Source organism: Actinia tenebrosa, unplaced genomic scaffold (genome assembly GCF_029948245.1).
Source record: "Actinia tenebrosa isolate PJP-AT-01 unplaced genomic scaffold, QUT_ActTen_1.0 PGA_scaffold17__23_contigs__length_9995812, whole genome shotgun sequence".
NCBI lineage: Eukaryota > Metazoa > Cnidaria > Anthozoa > Actiniaria > Actiniidae > Actinia > Actinia tenebrosa.
The window spans coordinates 8889711-8912341 of record NW_028292577.1 but is presented as its reverse complement, the minus strand read 5'-3'; the positions used below and the strand labels follow the sequence as shown (position 1 = coordinate 8912341).

The 22631-nt window shown below is 35.2% G+C and overlaps 1 protein-coding gene and 2 long non-coding RNA genes across 4 annotated transcripts; 2 read left to right on the top strand and 1 right to left on the bottom strand.

Moving 5' to 3' along the window:
- Positions 1-1781: 1781 nt before the first annotated feature.
- On the top strand, positions 1782-3027 carry LOC116298433 (uncharacterized). The gene is made up of 2 exons (XR_004197338.2): positions 1782-2594; positions 2791-3027. It is a non-coding gene; the product is annotated as an uncharacterized LOC116298433 (long non-coding RNA).
- A 530-nt stretch (positions 3028-3557) lies between these two features.
- LOC116298426 (uncharacterized) lies at positions 3558-20383 on the bottom strand. Of its 2 annotated transcripts, XM_031706906.2 has the most exons (3): positions 20291-20383; positions 6742-6874; positions 3558-5702 (listed from the first exon to the last, which is right to left on the bottom strand). In XM_031706906.2, exons 2-3 carry the CDS (start codon positions 6868-6870, stop codon positions 4386-4388), a joined length of 1446 nt encoding a protein of 481 aa, XP_031562766.1. In that variant the 5' UTR covers positions 6871-6874; positions 20291-20383; the 3' UTR covers positions 3558-4385. The 2 variants fall into 2 exon arrangements, with proteins under 2 accessions (XP_031562766.1, XP_088887856.1); XM_089031730.1 differs by lacking the exon at positions 20291-20383 and having other exon boundaries at positions 6742-7018.
- Positions 7118-18773, top strand: LOC116298432 (uncharacterized). The gene is made up of 2 exons (XR_004197337.2): positions 7118-7653; positions 18439-18773. It is a non-coding gene; the product is annotated as an uncharacterized LOC116298432 (long non-coding RNA).
- Positions 20384-22631: the final 2248 nt, after the last annotated feature.

Sequence of the window (22631 nt, the reverse complement as noted above, 5' to 3'; positions counted from 1 at the left end):
TCTAAGAACAAAATGCAACGGTAAAAACAAAGGCTATGCAGCTATCATCACAATTAAATGAGAATCGAAGACAAAAAACACCGGCTAAATTATAATCTGAAAAGAAGACCCATATTGAATAAACGACTCTAAGTCTCTAACTATTATATAATGTCTAAGAACAAAATGCAACGGTAAAAACAAAGGCTGTGCAGCTATCATCACAATTAAATGAGAATCGAAGACAAAAAACCCCGTCTAAATTATAATCTGAAAAGAAGACCCATATTGAATAAACGACAAGTCTCTGATTTATAGAATGTCTAAGAACAAAATGCAACGGTAAAAACAAAGGCTATGCAGTTATCATCACAATTAAATGAGAATCGAAGCCAAAAAACCCCGTCTAAATTATAATCTGAAAAGAAGACCCATATTGAATAAACGACAAGTCTCTGATTTATAGAATGTCTAAGAACAAAATGCAACGGTAAAAACAAAGGCTATGCAGCTATCATCAAAATTAAATGAGAATCGAAGACAAAAAACCCCGTCTACATTATAATCTGAAAAGAGGACCCACTTACAAATATCGCGGCTTCCTAACCCATAATTTGCTAGCCTTTTAGCCGACAATCGCACCGCTTGCTATGAGGCTTTTAGTGACAAGAACTTCAGCAAATAAGATCATAAAGTTAATGCTGTTAATAGACATGTCACGTGATCAACAGATGTCAAGTATTCCATTAATTTCTTTTGATAATAGGTGTCTGGCGATAAAGGGCGGAAAAGACAAACAAGTTTTCCGTTGGAGGTCCTTCATATATATTGACTTTAAATAATATTTTCTGCAAATTAAAAACATTCGGGCTTTCAGACTGTCAGCTTTTAGATTAAGATAGACTGTCAGCTTCTCCATTAAGATTTTTTTCCCTTCACCTTTAAACTAACCAATGCCTAGTATTGCAAACGCGCCCGCCCGTAATCAAGGCGTCAAATAAGTGACAATCCACTCATTAACTTCCACCCTTTCTTGATTACTCAGCTCAGACAACTATGGCTCAGACAAGTAAGCTTTTAACTGAATCCCTGCTGATGATTTGACTGCCAATGAAAACAACGCGGAAAGTAATCCTTCCAAGTGCAGTTAAGACCGAGATATAAAAGGGCGCACATTTTGTTTATGAGGCTCACTGACAAAAGATTACCACCATATAAAGTCAGAAAATCGTCAAGAGATTTTTAGGGACAGGCATCATGGTGTTCACAACAATTCGGCGACTCAGTCTTTTATCAAGGTAAATTCAGTGTTAACCACTTTCTACTAAGACAGTTTATGAGGCTCACTGACAAAAGATTACCACCATATAAAGTCAGAAAATCGTCAAGAGATTTTTAGGGACAGGCATCATGGTGTTCACAACAATTCGGCGACTCAGTCCTTTATCAAGGTAAATTCAGTGTTAACCACTTTCTACTAAGACAGTTTATGAGGCTCACTGACAAAAGATTACCACCATATAAAGTCAGAAAATCGTCGAGAGATTTTTAGGGACCGGCATCATGGTGTTCACAACAATTCGGCGACTCAGTCTTTTATCAAGGTAAATTCAGTGTTAACCGCTTTCTACCAAGACAGTTGAAAGAATTCTTCCAAACTGTTGGCTCTCAAACTGGATATTTTGCAAAGCATTCCTTGGGTAAGGATTCAGTAGTTGCTACCTTTTTTCGCCTGGAATTAGTGTTTCTCAGCAGAGTTCAAAGTTCTTTTTGCCTTGTCGATAATTTGAAGGTTGAGCGGGGTTAATAAGAATCGTAACATTCAAAGGTCTGAACTCGCGGAACGAAGCTGTTTGATTATTTTTAAACAGCTGTTCACGGTTGCGGATCCTGGCTCTCTCTCGTTTCCTCTCTCTCTCTTTCATGGAAATTTTCTCTCGGCCTGGCTACTTGAACATACAAGGTCCGAACAGCGTTATACAGTGTAACAACGAACCATTGCTTTCTAAGAAGAAATGACCGTAATTACTGTAACTTTTCAATATCTCGTAGACTTCCGTTGGTTCACGTAGAATTCGGTCTTTTTGTTGTCGACGATCAATAGCACACATAAAAAGTGTTTACACTTTTGAAAACTTGAAACAGTAGAGTTCGCGCGATTTTGAAAATCACAGCAAGGCACCGTCGACTGCATCCACCTGCCACGAAGTAGTTCCGTAATGAAAACACAGTATGAAAAACAAATCAATTAGCGATTATAGATCGATTGCTTGTAACTAAGATGGTTGATAAACCAGCTACGTGATATCAAACAATAGCGTGACTTGTCAGTAATCAAAGGTCACACCGCCGCAAGTAGATTCATGATCGCCATCCTTGAATTATTTCAAGCATCCAGACGTGAGGTCATTTTGAGCGATATTTATGGAATGCCTTGCGACGTGAGCGCCGTTTTAAAAATTGAATCGCTATTTCTCACGTTCGGTTCACCCTCGTGTTTTAGTCTCAAGTTTGTATTGCGTAATCTAGTCGGCCGTAAAGTGTAAAACTCAAACACTAGGCAGTGGATATATGTGACTTTTTTCTCACGTACGCAGAACAGATTTGCATTTACCGTAAGTTGTACTTTTAAAACATCACATTTTCTATCGTGTTTATCGATAAACGCTGCTGTATTGAATGAGTCGAGAATAATATGGAGAAGCTTATATCATTCTGTATTTACTATATACAATGTTCAATTCGCAGTCTCGCTTCGAGCAGTTTTATTTTCAGCGCGTCTTTAACTCTCTTTTTTTTGTTTCATCCCAGTTTCATGTAGTAAACGATGTTGGGTACATAAATCGCGATGTATCGGAAGAAGGGTAAATGTGAAGAAAAATATTCAAAAAATGTTCTATTTTGAAGCGTGGTCAATTAAAGAAGTTTTGATCAATATGGCGACCAATCACGACACGTTTTCGATCGTGGTCATGAGCCCTTGCTGCGGATCACTTACGGACAAATGTATTCATTTGTCGTGTTTTAATAAATTATTGTTTTGATAAATTATTCAAACATGTTTTGAAGCCGGCCGTTTCCTATGACATGTTTTGATTTGAGAGATTTGGTGCATAGGATTTGTTTTTAAAATAGACAGTGGAACATCCAGACTTGTTTACATAGATTTGTCTGGAAAGTCAAGAGACATTTCAAATAGTACGTCGTATTACTTTCATGTCTTTTTAGCCCATAGAACTGACAACAAACAAAACAACCATTTAAAACAGTACGGCAGCTGAGTACTGCGAATTGTGTCTGACTCGTAGATAAACAAACGCGTATGTCTTTACGTACATAAAGGGGAGTCCCGCAAAAAGAGCATTCAAAACATGATATAAAAGAATGAGGGCATGGACGGGCCTCTGAGGCCTACAACTTTGTTGTTTTTTTCACTCTTGTTTTACTTGGGCGTCATTTCTCGCCAGATTTTGTTTCTTCATAAACAACTCACAACCGTCCGCCACTTGTCCATTATAATCTATAGGGATTCACGACCAGCTTTACCAGAAAATCAAACAGCGACTGTGCCAACAGTATTGTCAATATTTGCTTATCTTTTATTGCATTTGCAAAGTTATAATAAACGCTATAAAATGCCGGATGAGGATTAACGATACAAGACATTACAACTGGTTATGGACACAATTCTTTGAGCTCATCGTTTTTCGTGGGGCTCAATTTCAAAAAAAGAGTTATAAAACAAATAATTTTATTCTAAATTATACTTAAAGATGATTTTTCTTTGAGATACAAGCAGTACTTAATTTTATACTAGATTACATAACAATTCAGTGATATGTTTTTCTTATAATTAGAGTTCATTTATGATAAAGCTAATATATACATTGACTAAGAAGAGATAACTAGCTAAAAACTAGTGTGAGTTTTTTCATCTCTTCACGGTGTATAATTTACCTTTTTATCATTATTATACATTGAGTAGACAAATTTTCAAGTTATTTTTTAAACGTCTTTTTGCATAGCAACTTCTAGTTTTGCAATATGTCATAATGAATGCAGTTAGAAACAAGTACAAACATTTGTCCGATACATAAGGGCTTGGTAAGTCCACAAGAAAATTCTGGGTGGTTTTGAACATTGAAAAAAGGCATAATCTTTACATACTGTCAGTAAATGACTTCAAGAAGCATAGCCTTGTGGCATAGACTTATAAATACTAAGTTCAAAAAAAAGAGGTACTTTGTACTTTATCTCTTTAAGATATATATATTTGTAAAAGTAGATGTACAGCTATTTCAAAGAACTTAAGGTTGGTAAATTTTAGAGTCAGTAGATGCATGCAACATAGCCTTCACCATCATCTTTAGAAATAGCTGTATTTCAAAGTCATTTTTACAGTCTTCTTAAGCTAAAGTTGGAATTTCGTAAGGATGCAGTTTCCTTATGTGGGAAGCTCTATGATCAGATCTACTGAATGCCCTTCCACATAAAGGACAAGCGTAAGGCTTTTCACCCGTATGCCTTCGATAATGTCTTTTGAGTTCATCAGAACGACGAAATCGCCACCCACATCCATTCCATGGACAGTAAAAAGGTTTTTCTCCAGTGTGAATCCTTCGATGCGCCCCCAGATGAGAGCTTTTGTTGTACTGCTTTCCACAGCCTGGAAAGTCACAACGAAAAATAAAATTTTCTAGTGACATTTCGTCCCCTTGCATTTCAGGTGAGTCAGAACTCTTAGTAGAATAGGGTGGCGTTTCCGGGTCAGATCCACTGTTATTTGAGTCAAAACCACTATGGTCCTGACTAGACTGGCTATTATAGCTGGATACACTCATATTAGATCCTCTTCTATCAACGACGGTCTTAGCATGACTGGCTCCTGAACAATTCTCAGGAGATCTAGATGGAAGTAATTCGCTTGGAGTACAGCAGTCATGAAAATTATTATTGATAACCTTTAGGGGTTCTGGAGTGTGCTCTTTGGACGATGGCTTGGACACACTGACATCAGTCAAAGTCGATGCCTTGCAGGACAATTGAACGTTTTCCAACTTTGTTAATGTAAAGCCAGAATTTTGTGATACTGGTAGATTGTTAAGAGGAGAATACAATGCAGAAGCTGCGGGTTGCTTTCTATCACTGCTAGGCTGACTGTAAGCAGCTGATTGTGAACCATAGTTTCCAGCACTCGAAACAGGGCTTATAAAAGAGCTCATCATATGTTCTTGAGGAATTGTGCACTCAGGCCGATACTCCAAAGTCGAGGTTTTTCTATCAAAGCCTTCTCGTCTCGACCCCCTTTGAATCTTTCCCATATGACTGGCAGTGCTCAAGCCATTCTGCTCATAATGTGGCAAAGAAGGACGATTCGGAAAATGGTTTGGATGGGAATCTCCATAGTTTTGTTCTCTACAATATCCATAGCTCAAAGTATTTTTCATGGAAGTATGAGTAGAGCTGGAGAAGCTGGCATTTCTAGGGTATGGCTGAAGGCTCCTGGCTTCGGTAATACGGGGCTGCACCTCAAGTCTAGAAGTGTTCCTTGCATTAGTTGGCGAAGGGACTGACTGATGATTATGTCTTTCGTTTCCCCCTGTCTCTGTTTCTCTCTTATCGTAGCAATTGGAGTAAGAGGAAGGGTCCAGTGAAGACACTGTATTTGTTGGTGCAGGTAATTGAGATGTATAGTTGAGGTATCGATCGAGCTCCATCAAAGTCTAAAAGCAACAATAAACAACATCAGGACATGATTAAGTAAGACAGATTTTAAAAATGTATTTAAAATGAAAATCAAACGCAAAAATCCGACGTTTCGGAGTCATCTTGATTCCATTTGAAATGATTGACCTTAAAAACTCCGCATTTGAAACAGTGTCATCTGAATCGGAAATAAACTATCGACAGAATATTATTGCACAACAAGACAAATTAAGCTCACGAGAAAAAAATAGAAACATGGACGCAAACACTAAACGTATCTGAGTACTGACTAAATGAATTTTGATAAAAAAAACAACCGCACGCATAAATGGTGCACACAAACCAAATATGATTGTTTAAAAACATATCAAACTCATACATATTGGAAACAAAATTGCACTGGTACAGTTTTAAGTATGAAAAATTTCAAACAAAAAAAGCTCTATTACGGCTTGTACTTTGACATTTAATAACGAGTCAAAGAGAGAAAAAAAAATCGTATATAGCTTACTGCAAAAATTAGACATGAATAGATATATAGTAGTCAACTATATGAAGGATGATCGAGTTGACTAAGTGGGGTTTGAAACAAGTTTGCCTGTTAACTGCAAGTGAACCTCACAAGCCGGTCTCAGTAAGGACCGCCATTAAATGCTATTGACGAAGTGTAATAAAAAAGGTTTTTTCCATCCATTTAATCCTGTGAAAGATGTGACCGTATATTCTTATTTTTACCGACACCTCCTTGAAGTCGTTTAATACCGAGAACGAACACCTTACAATTATTCAATAGTTTATTTTATCAGAGTCCGGCAGCCGATATCTATCATTGTCGGCAGGCGGAAGGAAAATAAGTCACTTAAATAAACTTAACTGAAGCAAATACAAATAAAAAAGAAGTTACATGATTGTATGAATGAATTAAAGAGGTTATCAATCTATGATCGTTTGTGATCGGCACGGCAAGAGTTACTTTTGCTACATTCATGAGCATGTACAAAAAAGAGTTTACGTTCCCTAGATCCACTAATTTAAAAATTATTATTTTTCCCTCACCTGCTTTATTTCTTCCTCTGTTGTTGGGAGAAGTAGTGAATACATTCCGGTCGTTATAGGATCACTGTCACAGAAAAAGACTGAAGATGCTGTGGTTATGCTGAGAACATCAAAATTGTCTCCAGCCATTTGACTAAAAATAAAGAAATTTACTATTGAAAAGCGAACAAATATTGATTATGCAATGAAGAGAAAAATCGGATGCTGCTATTATGTGGGCATCAGTATAACTGAGATGTGTACTGCACCGCTTACACGTTTGCCTCCAGCTTGCCGGGTCTGAACTCACGATTTATACTGTTATCATTTGACATTCTCGAGATGCGTGATCCGACGCGCCGGTTAATATGTCTCTTGTCTGTGTGCTATTGAAACATTGTTTTGGTCTACTCAAGTGACACATATCAATACCGGCTGTCACGCTCCTCTGTTCGAGAAGAATTCGATAACACGTTCCACGGCAACTGGTTTAAAAATAGATCCAGGCACGCTATTTTGAAAAATCCTTTTCATGTTGGTTTGTTTAGAATCATTTGTACATGTATACAGTGTTAAAAGAGGTGTAACTCAACTTTTCTACTGAAATAACAGGAATTCAAGTACATTCTATTTTTATCTTGCCCCCAGGCAACAAATATGCTAATGTTCGGTTGAATCTTCGAGGGACGAACGCTGCACTTATCGTTCGGAAAATAATCGGCGATTCCTCGAACGAAGTCTTATTGGCTGTTAAAAGAGACGTGACCGATTAAAACAACAAACTCGAAAATACAATAACTTGACTGTCTGGCAACATATAAAAATGAACTTCAAGTCAATAAATTTCACATAATACAATTTTCTATTTGAAGTGTTCTTGGATGTAAAAGGTTCGCTTATTTTCAAAGGAACGAGGACTGAACGCCACCAAAGGTACAGATCTAAGAAAGCTTAGAGTTTACTCTTTTAAATCCATTCAGGTTTAGTCAGAAAATGCTAAAACAACTTTTTTAAATCTCTTACTGAATTTGTTTCGTGTTCTCTTATTAATTTTTAATTAACCTCGTTAAAAAAAAATCACGATTTTTTTCGAGTGGCCTTACTGCGCGGCGTGATGAGAAGACTTTTTTACTAATACTGTTACATTACTGGAGATACCAGCGTGGACTTCCGTCGGGCTAATTTTATAATAACGGCAAAAATACTTAATCTACCTTAAAGATAGATTATCATATCAATTATTTAAATGTTTCTGTTTCTATCTAATGCCTTTTTTCTTAATAACTAGAATAATAAGCCACTATATTTATAAAGTTCGCATCACGCACGTATACGAATAATAAAGGCGGTTTTAAGAACGCCTGGAACTTTAGCGATGTAACCCCAAATCCAAGAGACACACATCGGTCAATTCTATAAGCCAGTAAAAATTATTTTATTCTATTTTATATTATTTTGGTAAAATAAATTAAATAAGTGAAACTAAAAATAACGATTCAAATTTATAATTATATTTTCGGGCCATATTTCAAATTCTTGGTGCGAATAAATTCCCACTATATACAAATCATTTTCTTTTTAGTCTTATTTAAGAGAACTTTAGTATTGCAATAAACTTAAGGCAACTCTATGATTTTTATTTCAACTGAATAATTTCTCACTATGAGAAATTGGTTAATTTTTAGGCCTCTTCTTGGTCAATGTGGCATTAAAACGTTCCATTCGACGGACGGAAGTCTTTGCGGCATGCGGTTTGCGTTCTAATATCGCCAATAACTTAAAATAAACAGTTGATATGACTTTAATTTTTCTCGTACTTTTCTACTGTGATAGGAATTAGGAACGAATGATGGTTAAGTAAAAAAATAAAAAACGAAATTTATTATTAGAATAAGAAAATTAAAACCTACAGTAAAGAATATTGAGCCACCAAATGTGACGAACGACACAGTCTTTGTCAACTTTAATACTAAACAAGATGCAAATATCAGCTTTTGTAATTAAGCCACCGAAAACAACAAATTTGACTTAATCACGTTTTTTACAAGTAATCAATAATGCAATTTGTAACTGGTGCTGACAATCTTTTGTGTGAAATCAAATTCGGTCGGTTATATACTGGTATTACTTCAACTGTGAGTTACACTTGGAGTATAAGTTACTATTAAGATGAGAATAGATCTCTAGATTTGTTAATGTATGGAAAAAATACCCTATAATAAGAATGCTCCTGGACGATTTTTCGTTTAGATAGTGCAAAATCCTTTGAAGAATGACATTGTTGTAGAAAAGGAAGGCTTAACAAGCCCCTCATACGCTTTTTAAGAATTTACAGCACCAAAAAAGGAGAGAGGATGTGATCGATAAAAGAAAGAAAAAAGAAAGATGAAATTAAGAAAAGAAAGCACTAAAAAGCTATCTCCTCAGTGAAAGATATGGCAGCTTGAAAATACTCTTGTCTTATAGTTAATCGAGCAAAATTCACCCACATATGAGTTGGTGAAGATGTTGTTGCATGCTGCATCTTCTTGCATGCTGCATCTTGCTTGCCAAGCTTAAATTGTACAAGTAAATGTACTATTCACATGTAAATAATGTTAGAACAGAAAAATATATATACTAGAAAAACGTGCAGACAAAATTTAGGACGATTTCCGCATATTGTTGTGACCTTTTGTTGATCGTATTCACATCGTCCATGCTGCGGTTTGAGCCTGGTAAGCAACATGCAACAAGACCTTCACCAACCTGTTTTGAAATAGCTGTGTATATTAAAGCAGGCACATGGCTTTAAAAAAATATAGTATATCTCTTGCCATTTTTGGATGCACCAAAAAATATCAGAAACATCGGTTGAGTTGCTCAAAAATAACGAGAAAAACTTAAGCTGATCTTAAGATGTGTTGTAGTATTAATATTAGCAAATGATAAAAGCATATAAAGCAAAGAAATGAAAGGCGTTAAACGTCTGGACTTTCAATATAGTTTTACCACTTATAAAGACCACCAAACAAAGAACAAATATCAAGAACATATAAAAGTAACTTTAAATAAAAAACGTCAGTAAATAATGAACTGCAAGAAATTGCCAGGAAAATGCACTCGTTATCGATACACTTGTTATCGGTACACTTGTTATGTAATTGGTACACTTCTTGGAGAAAGTCAACAATAAGGACAAATGTTTATATTCTTTTATCTTTTTATTATTATTATTATTATTATTATTATCTCTATATTTATGAATTTGAGAAATGCATTTTCTCAGATTCTTTCTTTGTTTTTTATTGTTAACTTTTCTAAAAAGGACAAATGTTAGAAAAATGCAAAAACATTGCAGGAGAAATGAGAATTTATTATAGACACTTCATATCAGTATATTTACTTTTAGATAGCTGCACTGTATCCTAAACACTTATATGGGTAAACAAGGCCGGTAAATTTTCTAACTTATAAATAGTACATGCCAATAAAGAGGGGAAACAAAACCATTCAGTAAATATCAACCAGCATCAATGAAACCATAGCAAGAAAGACACGTTAGATTTGTTTTGCAGTAGTAGCGTATATGAAAAAGAACGAGTGATTTCTTGGCAAGATGAAAAGCCATTGAAAGGGCAACTTTTGCAGAATTTTAGTCAATAGGAATGTCAAATTGTTTTTGGTTCCACTCACTTAGGTAACAACAAGCTATCAAAGGCAAGTTATGATGAAAGTGATATAAAATGAAAGAATTCTTTATCACTGCTATATAAAAAAATATGGGTTTGTTTGACTGAATCTAATCATTCTACTTTAGGTACCATGCATTTCAGTGCATGGCTTGATTTTCCTAGATTTTGATTCAGGAACATGCTTATGATTTGTGACAAGCCTTTAACATATTCATAATCGTTCATTAACATTTTGTTTGTCTTTCCTTTTCGTTTATAAATGTATATTTCAAGTGCTCGTAATACACCATCATTATATCTTGTGCAAATAAAAATTGAAGTTGAAGTTGTAAACTTCAAAATCGCCTCCCAAATGAGACAGTCCTCAGTCCATGCATATCTCTTCCCAAAGCAAGGGAAATCAAAATGGAACACACTGACCTGAGAAGTAATACCTATCTACTTAGCTTCCAATTTTACTGAAGTTCCTTTTCGATCTCTAACAAATATCGTATGATGTAGACTTGAATGTAGAATTTTTAAGGGCTAATAGTGGATTCACTTCAGTACAGCAACTACAGCAAGGGAAATCAAAATGGAAAACACTGACCTGAGACTGGAAGTAAAATAAAACTATCTACTTACCTTCCAATTTCACTGAAGTTCCGTTTCAATCTGTAATAATTATCATATCATGTAGACTTAAATGTAGAATTCTTTAGGCTAATCGGATTCACTTCAGTACTAGGGAGTAATATACTGACTCAAACTGCCTAAACCCTGCCTAGTACAACTTAATGTATACTCCTTACTCTCCTACTAACTTGCTCTTTCAGTTGTCCTATATATTTCTAGTCGCTGATCAGTTTTGACAATATTGAACATATAAAACAATATGTATCATATATTTTAATGCCTGTTTCTTAAAAAGGCAAACAGATAACAAGCCATTATGTGCATGCTTATTGAAGATAATGGTTGTCAAGTCTGAGCACAAGTGGATGTGATACAGCCTGTATATTGTGTAACTAAATTATTTTTTCCGCCAACAGTTTTATATACTTAGTGTTACAGTTTTTTGAGCTTATACTCTTCTGCTTCTAGTTTCAATCAATGATGCAACTGATTGTATATGTGAGCAACTCAAAATAAAGAAGACTGATTCATTTCTTTTTTTAATTGTTTATCCATCTTCATATCAGCACATGAATTTGAAATCGTTGAGCTTCACCCCGATTATACCTTAGTTATCATATATTTCTTTACTCATCCTACATGCAATTTTGTTGATATTCACGCATAATGTCTAACGCGTTGACCGACACGATTTCGCTATACAAAAAATACGTGGTATCATAACTAGTTATCAACCTATTCGAGGCTGCACTCATCACAAAATGATAAAAGGAGATATGAAGAGATTACTAGCTAAAAACTAGTTTTTAGCTAGTTATCTCTTCTCGTCACAAAATGGATCACTCGTCTATCAGTTTGTTTGCTCTTCAAACTCGAAGGAGTACCAATGTATCAATCCAAATCCATTTACTCATGGGATCAGTGTTAGTGTATATGCTGCTAAATCCGATACAAATGTTATCAGTATCAATCACTCAGCCTCTTTACCTGGAAGTGTTTTCAATCTCTGTAACAAATTTATCACGTCAGTATTATACTGGTGAAGCGTTTGAGAAAATGCATTGAGCCACAATTTCTTCGGTAAAATGTCTTCCTGTTGTTCAACAAAATCCAGGGTCTGCACAAATATGAATGTATGTTTATAAATATAATACACAAGTTCAAAATTATTATTACTAGTACCGTGAATTTTTAACAGCCGCCATTATTCATCACCTGTCTATCAATATGTTATTCACTATGTTAGCAATGACTGTTCGTGTCTTTGTCATAAGCAACAAGTCCAGATTTTTTTCCTTGTCGAAACTGTATTTGAAATGTTGGGTGTTAATATTTTCAACCCAAATCAGTTTCAGAGGTTTAAAACTTCAACTACTTAGCTAAAATATCTCTTTTAAGACTTTTTCCCTGCCTGAATCTTGTAATCGAAATACAGTACATGAAGATTGAACGATACATCACATGGAAAGATCAATTCCCTTACAAAAAATTACTTCGACTGAATTTAAAATGGCTCAAAGATCAACTGAGAAGATGATCTTTAATATTGTTTTTTAAAGCCAACAATAATATTTATAGACAATACTATTATTATTAATGCAATTAAATTGAAATATTGATTGCTTGCTAGTGTGCATGTGAACGACCCTTAATGCTGACCTATGATGATGGTTTTGAAATCCCTTTGACTGATGATGATTTTGAAATCCCTTCGACTGAATAAACCCCCAGCTTTTAATTCTAAGATGTTAACTGATTATCTATATGCACTACGGTAGTGGACTATTTCACGTAGGCCTAGTTTTTGACCTGTCTTTCGTTTTTTTAATTTTTTCTTGTATTTTGACTGCTTAACTCTCAAAAAATAAGGCAATGTTTGCCAGTTTTATGAGCGCAACTTACCCGCAATATTAATTCTGACCTGAACTCTTACAGTTAAATCTATTTTGAAGATATAGGAGATCGGGTATTATACTATTAATCACACTTTTAATATCAGCACTCGTAAAGTATATTTCGTTTAATCATATAGTTTTATTTCTACGAAATATCTTTAATCATCAACCGAACTCCTCGGTTTCTTTAAGAAGAGAAACTGCCAAATGCCGGTAGAGAAGGATAAAATATATGGTGAAGTAATATTAGCACGATGGCTAACTGAACACGTTGTGTTAAGATTGATACCAAATACCTGATTATTGGCCAAATTTTGCTTTGAAAATTATGCTTTTTAAATTTTTTTCCACTAGGCAAGATAAGTTCAGTGATTAATCAGAATGAAGAAGCAGCCGGACTTCTCACAGACAAACGTTTTTTGGGGGAAATGGCTTGTTTTGAAAGAAACTGAGAAACTCGTGTTTAGGCTTCAATATAATCAGATACTGTAAATATACATATAAATTTAAGTTATGTGTATAAAGCAAATGATTGGTGTAGAATGGAAGGGGTAGAGCCTAGTGCTTGGCTTACCTATAGCACTTTAATGCAATCCTGCCTTCTTAGACATCATAGACAATTTGAAAAGATAACGACATACTAGCATTAATCGATCATATCGAGTCTTTGAGTTTACAAATAATTGTGCGCAAATGAGGGTCAGCGGTAAAGGGGAGGAATATTATAACCTTCTATGAAGGCATTCCCAAGCGTCTGACTTTTATGAAAACAACGGTGAGCTTTGAATATGTAGAGCGCTATAAACAGTTAATTTGCTAATTTCTGTAAATATTATTCTAAGTAACAATAATCTTTCGTTTTTTCACTGAAATGGAGATAAAATATTTAAGTTCGAAACCGAATTTATCGTGTGTTGTAAGATATTTAGATAATTTATTATCGATATACAACTCAAATGCAGACTGAACAGGTCCTGAGGCAACGAATAGTATGTCATATAAAAAACTACGTGAATAATAAAAAACTGTATCCAAAGGAATAAAGCATTCTTGGAGTAAAACTTACATGTAAGTTGAATTATCGAAGCAACTTTTTTTCTACAATGAAAAGATAATGCAACCTAACAGGGGAGATGATTTTTAGGTCTACTGTGATAAGTTATCACAAAATGCTAAAAAGTTAATTTCTTTTGTTTGTCAGTAGATACATCTTATTGCAAACACGTTGGCAAATAAGAATAACAAATAAATAACAGGAATTAATAATTTCTTTTGAGCAAAACAGGTGTAATTATTATATTCTTGTTTTTAAGGTATAAACTGACATTTTTGAAATTATCTTGGTATATACTAAAACAGTATAGAGCGGATCTTTAGAATCGAAAATGCTTTTTCTTCTAATTTATTGCTATTTGTTACTTGTTATTTTCATATGAAAATGACCTTACAATTAGATGTAAAAACAATGAGTAGTAAACATATACTTAGGAGCTCTTCGGTGTAAAAAAAAGCTGGACTGCAACTTCCCAGTAAGACTGAAGAAGGCCCTGAGTGGTAGGGATAACATATCCCCATGGTCTTAATGGAGAGCCTAGGATATTTGAGAGCGGAAACATCAAAGGGTAATGCACAGACAGTGAATTTAGGCTCGGTAGACATCAAACTACAGTGAGGACACTCGAATCGTAAACGCTTCAAGTTGATTTATCACATTTAATTTTTAAAATACATACTGTAAATCAACCCTTGAACCAAAAAAATAGAAATAAGAGTTGTCGTAAATTAACCCTTGAACCACAAGATTGGAAATGAGAGTTGTTGTGATCACTCGTGTGTTGTGTCCATTTTTTTATATTTCAGTTTTTAGAAATATTTGATATTTTGTTGCCATCTTTCTTGTTCTGTGCGTTATTCAACTATTGAGTACCAGTAATGCGTATACATTTGGTCTACTTACAAGAATAGTCATGGATTTTAGGAATGCTTACTATCATGCAACTTTTTGCGTTAAAATGTTTTAGTATAAATACATAGGTGATTATTGAAAATTTTCGCGCGCTGATTGGTCGAGAAACTCAGATTATCACACGATAATCACCTACAGCGATAATTAAAAAATGGCGGCCAGCCGCTTTGTTGTTTTAAATGCGTCTTTTATCTTCTTCTTTTCTTTTAAAAAGAATCACCTGCGTATTTATACTAAAACAATTATTCACCTCAGGCTCAGTGAATATCGGGAATAATAACCTCAACTTAGCTTCGGTTATTATTCCCCGATATTCACTTCGCCTTCGTCGAATAATTGTTAATTAAAATCTTATACTCAGTATATTGCGAACTCAAACTGTACGAGTCAAGATTTTTCACTATTCCGGCAATTTCAGTTTTTCACAAGACACTAGATCTAGATCTTGTTTAGCGTTGAAACAATTGTAAACGCAGAAAAATAAAATTGCCCCTCTTTCCTCAATTTTCTATTTTGATCTGGTCAAATGCGATTCATTACCATGAAAAGCAAGGCTTATGAAGGGGTAAAGTGGAAACTGGGATCTGCCTATTTTGCACTGGAAAAATGGGATTTAGGTAATTGGGAATGAAGAACTTTTTAAAAAAAAACAGTTTGGGATTTGGACATGGGGAAGTGGGACTTTTTTAAAAAAATGGGTGCGAAAGTTAAAGACATTAACAGTTATCTTTTACAGTGATGAGGGCATTTAGTGAACACTGACACTTTGAGTTGGGTCACTTTTTAAAATTCTTACTGTAAATCATCCCTTGAACCAAAAGATTGGAAATAATTTTGAACATTCGCTGAATTCGAATTCAATGCTTCATTTTAGAGGTTTTGAAAGAGTATAAAATCCAGGAAACGATATTCTGGAAAAAACGCGAAGTGTTAACGGTTCGAGTGTCCTCAGTCATATAAAGTACAAACATAGTGAATAACATATTGATAGAGAGGTGCTGAATAATGGCGGCTGTTAAAAATTCACGGTACTAGTAATGATAATTTTGAACTTGTGTATTATATTTATAAACATACATTCATAATTGTCAGTGCAGACCCTGGATTTTGTTGAACAACAGGGAGACATTTTACTGATGAAATTGTGACTCAATGCATTTTCTCAAACGCTTCACCAGTTTAATACTGACGAGATAAATTTGTTACAGAGATTAAAAAAACACTTCCAGGTAAAGAGGCTGAGTGATTGATACTGATAAAATTGTATCGGATTTGTATCGAAGTAAAAGAGAAAGAGGTGGTAGAAAGGAGTGTCTATATGATGAGAATGAGACAAAAGAAACCAATGAGAGCAAGGTAGGCAAGGAAACAAAAACAAACAATCAAAGACAAAAGAATGGGTTAGTTGAAAGCAATGCGTTCATTAATGCCGTTGGGACTAAGAGTGCGCAATACCCTTCTATCATTAAAGTACAAACATGTAGACCGAGCAGATTAAGGGAGATCTCAGAGTTAGACCTAGGCACAGGGTTGTGACTCAGATGAAGCATGAAAGCGGATGCTTTTCAGCATTTATTTGCTGTAGATACGAAATTTTCTTCTAACTTTAAGAACTTCTCGTTAACTAGTCTTGACTGACAGGTAGTTTAGCTTGACTCACGAACTTCACGCGACAATTTATAAGTAGTTAAACAGCAAGCAGTCTAAGGATTTCTTTGTATAATGTAATAAAAGTGTTATGAGAGAGAAAATTAATGTTTTTACAGACTAAGCTAGACATCAGTTTTCTAATTACTATTTCTTATTGTATGAAAACAAGATAAAGAACGATCAATTAGTTATTAAAAAATACCGATATAAGATTTCAGTAAGGCTACCATCACGCACAAGTTTAGATGATAGTATGCTTTGAATTTGCAAGTAAACTTCTTAGCTACTCCAATTAGCATGTACACCTCTGGTTACGCCCTACACATTCTTTCTGATCCCTTTGCTTAGTTATTTTAGCACTATTAGATATAGATATCCCTCGTAGACCTTTCTATACGTTTACCATATATATTCATATATTATCTTTAGTTTAAGCTATGTTTAGTTCTATGATTTTCACTCGTATTATTCTTTAATAAGATATCACACTTAGGAATTTACTATTTCCATTAGCCAATCAAGACTCAGCGATAATATCATATTGATTGTAGATTGACACATGTCACGAAGTTATTATAAATAGAGCTCATGTAATTAGTTTTAGTCAGAAGAAGAGAGCATAGGAGAGATCTGAAGAAGAGTATAGAAGAGTGAAGAATAGAGAAGAAGAAGAGAAAGTAGAATAAAGATCCCGTAGCTCGTACCGAGAGCGGTCGTCCCATAACAAAAGGTACATTCTGAAGCTTCTTTGCATGATCCTTTAAGTCTTAGCTACTTAAATAAGTTCAGTCAAGCATAAATATTTATGCTCCCTTGGTTCACGGCTTATCTAGTCTGCTGATAACTCAGTAATCTAGTGAGTCTGGATCAAACAACAGCAGCTAATCCAAAACAGGCGTTACATAGTAAAATAGACGTTTTTTCCCCCTCCCAGTTAGCAAAGACAGTAATAGCATAGCAAAGGCACACTGATAATTGCCTAAAGATGGTTCAAAATTAGTAGACGCTTTTCTGGTTTTCAGCTGAGTTAAGCTTAATAATTTTACGCTTGCAACACAGGCTCCACTGATAATACATCAAGGTTATGTAGACCTTTTTTGGTCATCCTTGCCTCATTTAAATTCGTAGCTTATTTAAGTGTACAAGAGCTAAACCATAGTAGCTATAAACAGCCGGTTCGATTACAAGTTTTCATACACTGGTAATTTTTCATGATTTTGATGATTTTGGTCCTTGCTTTAAAAGAGATAAAAGCGCACAAGAATGCCTAATTTTTTCTGCAATGACCATCCCTGTGTAAGACCGACCCCACATGCCATGCTTATATTCCTTCAGTTTTGCTTCTTATTTTTAAAACAATATAAAACTATGTATGCTATATACTATATCAGGGGCGGATCCAGGGGTGGTAAAATAGGTGCACCCTTCTTTTCCTCGAATTCCTGTAATAATCTCCCAACTTCTAAAATTCCTGTATCCGCTCCTGTATATATACTATGACTATACATGTACAGCTATAGGTGTTAGTCGTTGTTAATTGGCCATTTTCATTTGAATCACTGTTGCACACATTAATCATTAGCCAACAAACATGCATTATCCCGTTTTGACCAACACAGTTGACATAGACCAATATGGGACAATACACGTTTGTAATCATTGCCATCTGCACTTGAACAACTGCTGAACGCATCCTTTCTAAATCACATACATCATTCTGTCTTGATCAACCACTGTTTCGACACTCTTGACAATATAACCATGGATATCGTTTGCTTGACACCATATTTTGGACCAATAATGTCCTCATAATTCTAAAGTGGGATCATTATTTGGAACTTTATTCATTATTTGAATTCCATGCCAATAAATATCTTCTTTTTATAAAACTAACACTTTTTCCCATCATTTCATTAAGTTGCAGATAAAAGATGTCACCCAACAGCAGCACAGACAAGTTGCACTGACTGCTTCCTTTTTCCATATGGTGTATCTTTTAGGGATAAATACTGAACTATCTTTCTATCCTTATATTGTGAGTAACCTTAGCTTTTAAAAGCGACAGGTAAAGAGAAACAAACTTGACCTTTAATTTATATATAAATAATTATTATCATGACCTATTAATATACAATTTATAATGCTTAAAAAATAAGTGTGAACTGAATGTCAGTTGAATGCATTTTTCTGTTAACTGAATGTATTTATTCTATTGTCTTTTTTGGCAAAATATTAAAAGACTTTTCAACGCTTCATTTTGTAGCTATTTGATTGTCTAAATATTTTATCTATTCAATATTCCTCCATTAATTTTTTCGATTCCTTAAAAGTCTGGGGTTTTTTTTTTTTTTTTTTTTCCCCTTACTTATTGCCTATTCTTGCCTTTTTTATTAAACTAAACACCATAAATTCTATCTTTGTAGCTGTTATATCAAGGGTCATTCCGACGAGCCAAAAATAGCACAGTCTCGCTAGAGACGTGAGTCATAAGAAGCTACGGATTCGAAAACACTTCACTTACCGAAAACGCATCGATTGCTTCGCGTCCACACTAGCGTTTTTATAGCGTTTTTTAACCGTCCACACTAAAACGCTTAAAAAACGAATACACGACTCGTTGTTTACTTCAGTAAACTAATTAAGAATCATCATGACACAGAAATATATGTCATGTTCGGTGGTAGATACAGTGGAGCACGTGCATCCATCAAAATGTATTTATACGGAAGTCAAAATAAACAACTAAAAGTCAATACATTATCTATATCTCGATAGTTAAAAATAATTTAAAACACTTTATTTTGAACTGCTATATATATCAGCAAGGCCAGGTCATGCTATATTAACAATTATTAGCTGAAGTGAATATCGGGGAATATTTTATACCGAGACGAGAGTTTTCGAGCGGCGAGGTAAATATTCTCCGATATTCACTGAGGCTGAGACAAATAATTGTTTTAGTATAAATACACAGGTGATTCTTTCAAAAGAAAAAAAGAAAAAAAAGAAGATAAAAAGGCATTTTTTTCCGGTTACATTAACAAAGCGGCTGGCCGCCATTTTGGATTATCGCTGGAGGTGATTATCGTGTGATGGTGTGAGTTAGTTTCTCGACCAATCAGCGCGCGAGATTTTCAATAATCACCTGTGTATTTTTACTAAAAAACCGTAGTTAATATGAACTATATAAAACTATTATAAAGCGGCTAGTATTTAATCAGGCAACTGCCACTGGTTGTTGGTATTGAACACGTTTTCAGTCATGCACATGCGACCATCACTGAAGATACTTAGTCTTGGTAAAATGATATGAGCACCGCCTAATGCCATCCATAGTGCTGTATGCGCGCTATCGATAGTGATTCACATTTACGAACTGAAAAAAGGATTTAGTTGTCATTCGAAAAACCTACTTCCTGGTATATTCGTGTGCAAACGGCTCAGCCCGGTAGCTTTTAATTATCGCTCGTGCCTTGGCAATTTTTAGAACCCAAAAGAATTCACGAATTCAGGGTCTAGTACTTGAACCTCATGTATCAATTTCATCAGAGATGTCTGAGATAAAATACGACTGAGCAACTAGCTTTAATTTTACCAAAAATGTGATAAAATTTGGTAAAATCTGCTACCCTTTGAGATTTCTATCTACTGATGTTTCTATCTAAAAACTTGTTCAAAATATTGCTAGTTAAACAAAAGAAATAGTATTTCTAATATTTCACGGATATCATTTGTTTGCACTCTACTGATTTATCTTAATTGTTATTTACCTTCAATGTTCTTCAGAGGTATATCACTGCTGAGTGGTAGCGATGTTATGTTGCAATGCTAGGGCAGAAAGACAGACACATACTAAACGGGTGAATTATTTTGAACTCTTAAATATACCAGTCGGCCCAATATACCCGACATGTGTACGTGAGGTATATTTAAATAATCAAGTCTAGGACTGCACGTTGTGAAAATGAAGGCACGTCTAGAAGCTTTTTGTAATCCTATGACAATAGAATTCATACTCTTGCTTATTGTATCATTTATATATCATTTAGATTATATGATTTTATATTCCTCGAATGTCTTGCTCATTGTGCATGTCGAGTATGAATAGAGTTATATTGCATTGCCTCAACTTTAGGTTTCAATTGAGTTTAAATTAATTAAGGAATGCGTAAACTGAGTTAAGTTTTGTGATCATTGGGTGGTAAGCTTCAACAAACGCTGCGGCACACATACACTATATAAAACAATAAAAAAATATATAAGAAAGACGAGTTTCATAGAGCGCATGCAGAAAAACCATTAAATAAAAACAAAGTTGATACTGACAAATAGTAGCTATTTAGTGACTCATACTTGTATCACTCAACCAGAACACAAATATGTGTATTTGTCTTTTGCGTAGTCATGTTCTGGTTGGGTGATAGCAACTATTATTCACTAAATAACTACTATTTGTCAGTATCAACTTTGTTTTTATTTCATGGTTTTACTGCATGCTCTCTAATATCAATGCTTGTTACTTACAATGCCCAAATTCATGCAATGATATGATCAAATGCGCAAAAGCCTATATAGTAAGCATTTGGAATATTAACTCGGTGAAGATGCATGACTTAGATATTTCGAAATTCTGGGTAAAGATTGACATAACAAGTGTCAGGAGAGAGTGGTTACCAAACACTAATCTAAAGTGGTGCATGGATTATCTTAATGGCTGTACTTGAACACAAGTATATAGAGTTACTCCCCACTTTTTTCAATTATCACAGTGAGCTATCATCGTAAATCCCTGTACGAGACAAGATCTCCTCATCCGTGACATTCTAGCTCCATTAGCTAAGTTCAAATTCCAGTTGACCGATCTTCGTAATCAAACCGGTTGTTCGAAAATTCTTACATGTCGCGCACTGAAAGATTCTAGGTTCGCGAGGAATTTCATTTGTGACGATAATGGGTCACGATCACTCAGCATGTCTATGAGTTAGTCACACTACGTGTCCTTGCGTACACGATCTGTTAAGTATCGTGTCGGTTTTATCAGTTTATAAGTGGCCCTAATAAAGGAGTCTTGATCGTATGCAAATTTGGCTAGTGTCTAGCGTCTTCCGCAGGGAACCCCATATTTTCTCTGTTGGGATCCCTGTGTTACATTTTATGGCAGAAAAGAACTAGGAAAGAGAGAGGAGGAGGAGTGGGGACACAGGAAGCCCAAGGAGCAAAAAGAGTCAAGGAAATGCCTGCGGAGGAGGCTAGCTAGTGTCGAAAAATGCTGTGATCAACCACGTGATAACATCATGTCGGCGGTTAAACTGTTACCATCGCAACCACTAAACGCAGCAACCGCTGTCAGCTGGATCGCTTTGGCTAGACTGCATTTTCAAAACAGATGGATTTCCCTTGGATTTCGTGAATTTCGTCATCGCTTATATCAAACGTGATCGGTATTCTGCTAGCTTCGAAAGAATCTAGACGGCGAGCGTTGGCCGAATAACCGCACAAGGGGCTGTCGTCAGACAGAGGTCGCTAGAAATTACAAATTCAGTCAAGCACGGCCGCGCTCAAGTGAACAATTGTTAACTGACGTAACTGGCTTAGAAGGGAGCGGTGGAAGTATAGTCTGTGTACCCCTCCGAACGGGAAAAATGTCTTTCCCCGTTGGGGGAAGGGTGGGAAGTGGCTGTACACAGGCTATTAAAGTATGGCCTTAAGTTTAAGGGCCACATTTTTTGTTAGCTCTGCTGATTGCTTAGGGTGTCGCCTGCTTCAAAGAAAGTTAACTGATTGATTGATTTTAAATATAATTCGGGATTTTTCACGCGAAACTAAATTCAAACTGCCAGGTTAGTGTCGGTTGTTTTTCTCCTTCCCTGAAAGATTGCTGACCAATACGATTGCGAGTCATAGCTTACTATTAAAATCCCCCCCCCCCCCCCCCGAGACAAATAATTTCTGTTTGTTTCATCCTACTTATGTTTATAAAACATCATGAGAAAATGATTTGCAACCAGACCTATCAATATTTGACGCAATTCTAGAATAATAAATGACGACAAATTCATACTTTCCGACCTGTGCACTTACCATTTACAACCATATATTCTCTCGCGATTG

What these genes read in the sequence shown, in the direction of transcription:
- LOC116298426 (XM_031706906.2), bottom strand. Translation starts at nt 6,870, where the DNA reads ATGGCTGGAGACAATTTTGATGTTCTCAGCATAACCACAGCATCTTCA. An exon ending in CAGAGGAAGAAATAAAGCAG is followed by an intron (nt 5,703 to 6,741) that starts GTGAGGGAAAAA and finishes TGTTGCTTTTAG; the next exon opens with ACTTTGATGGAGCTCGATCG.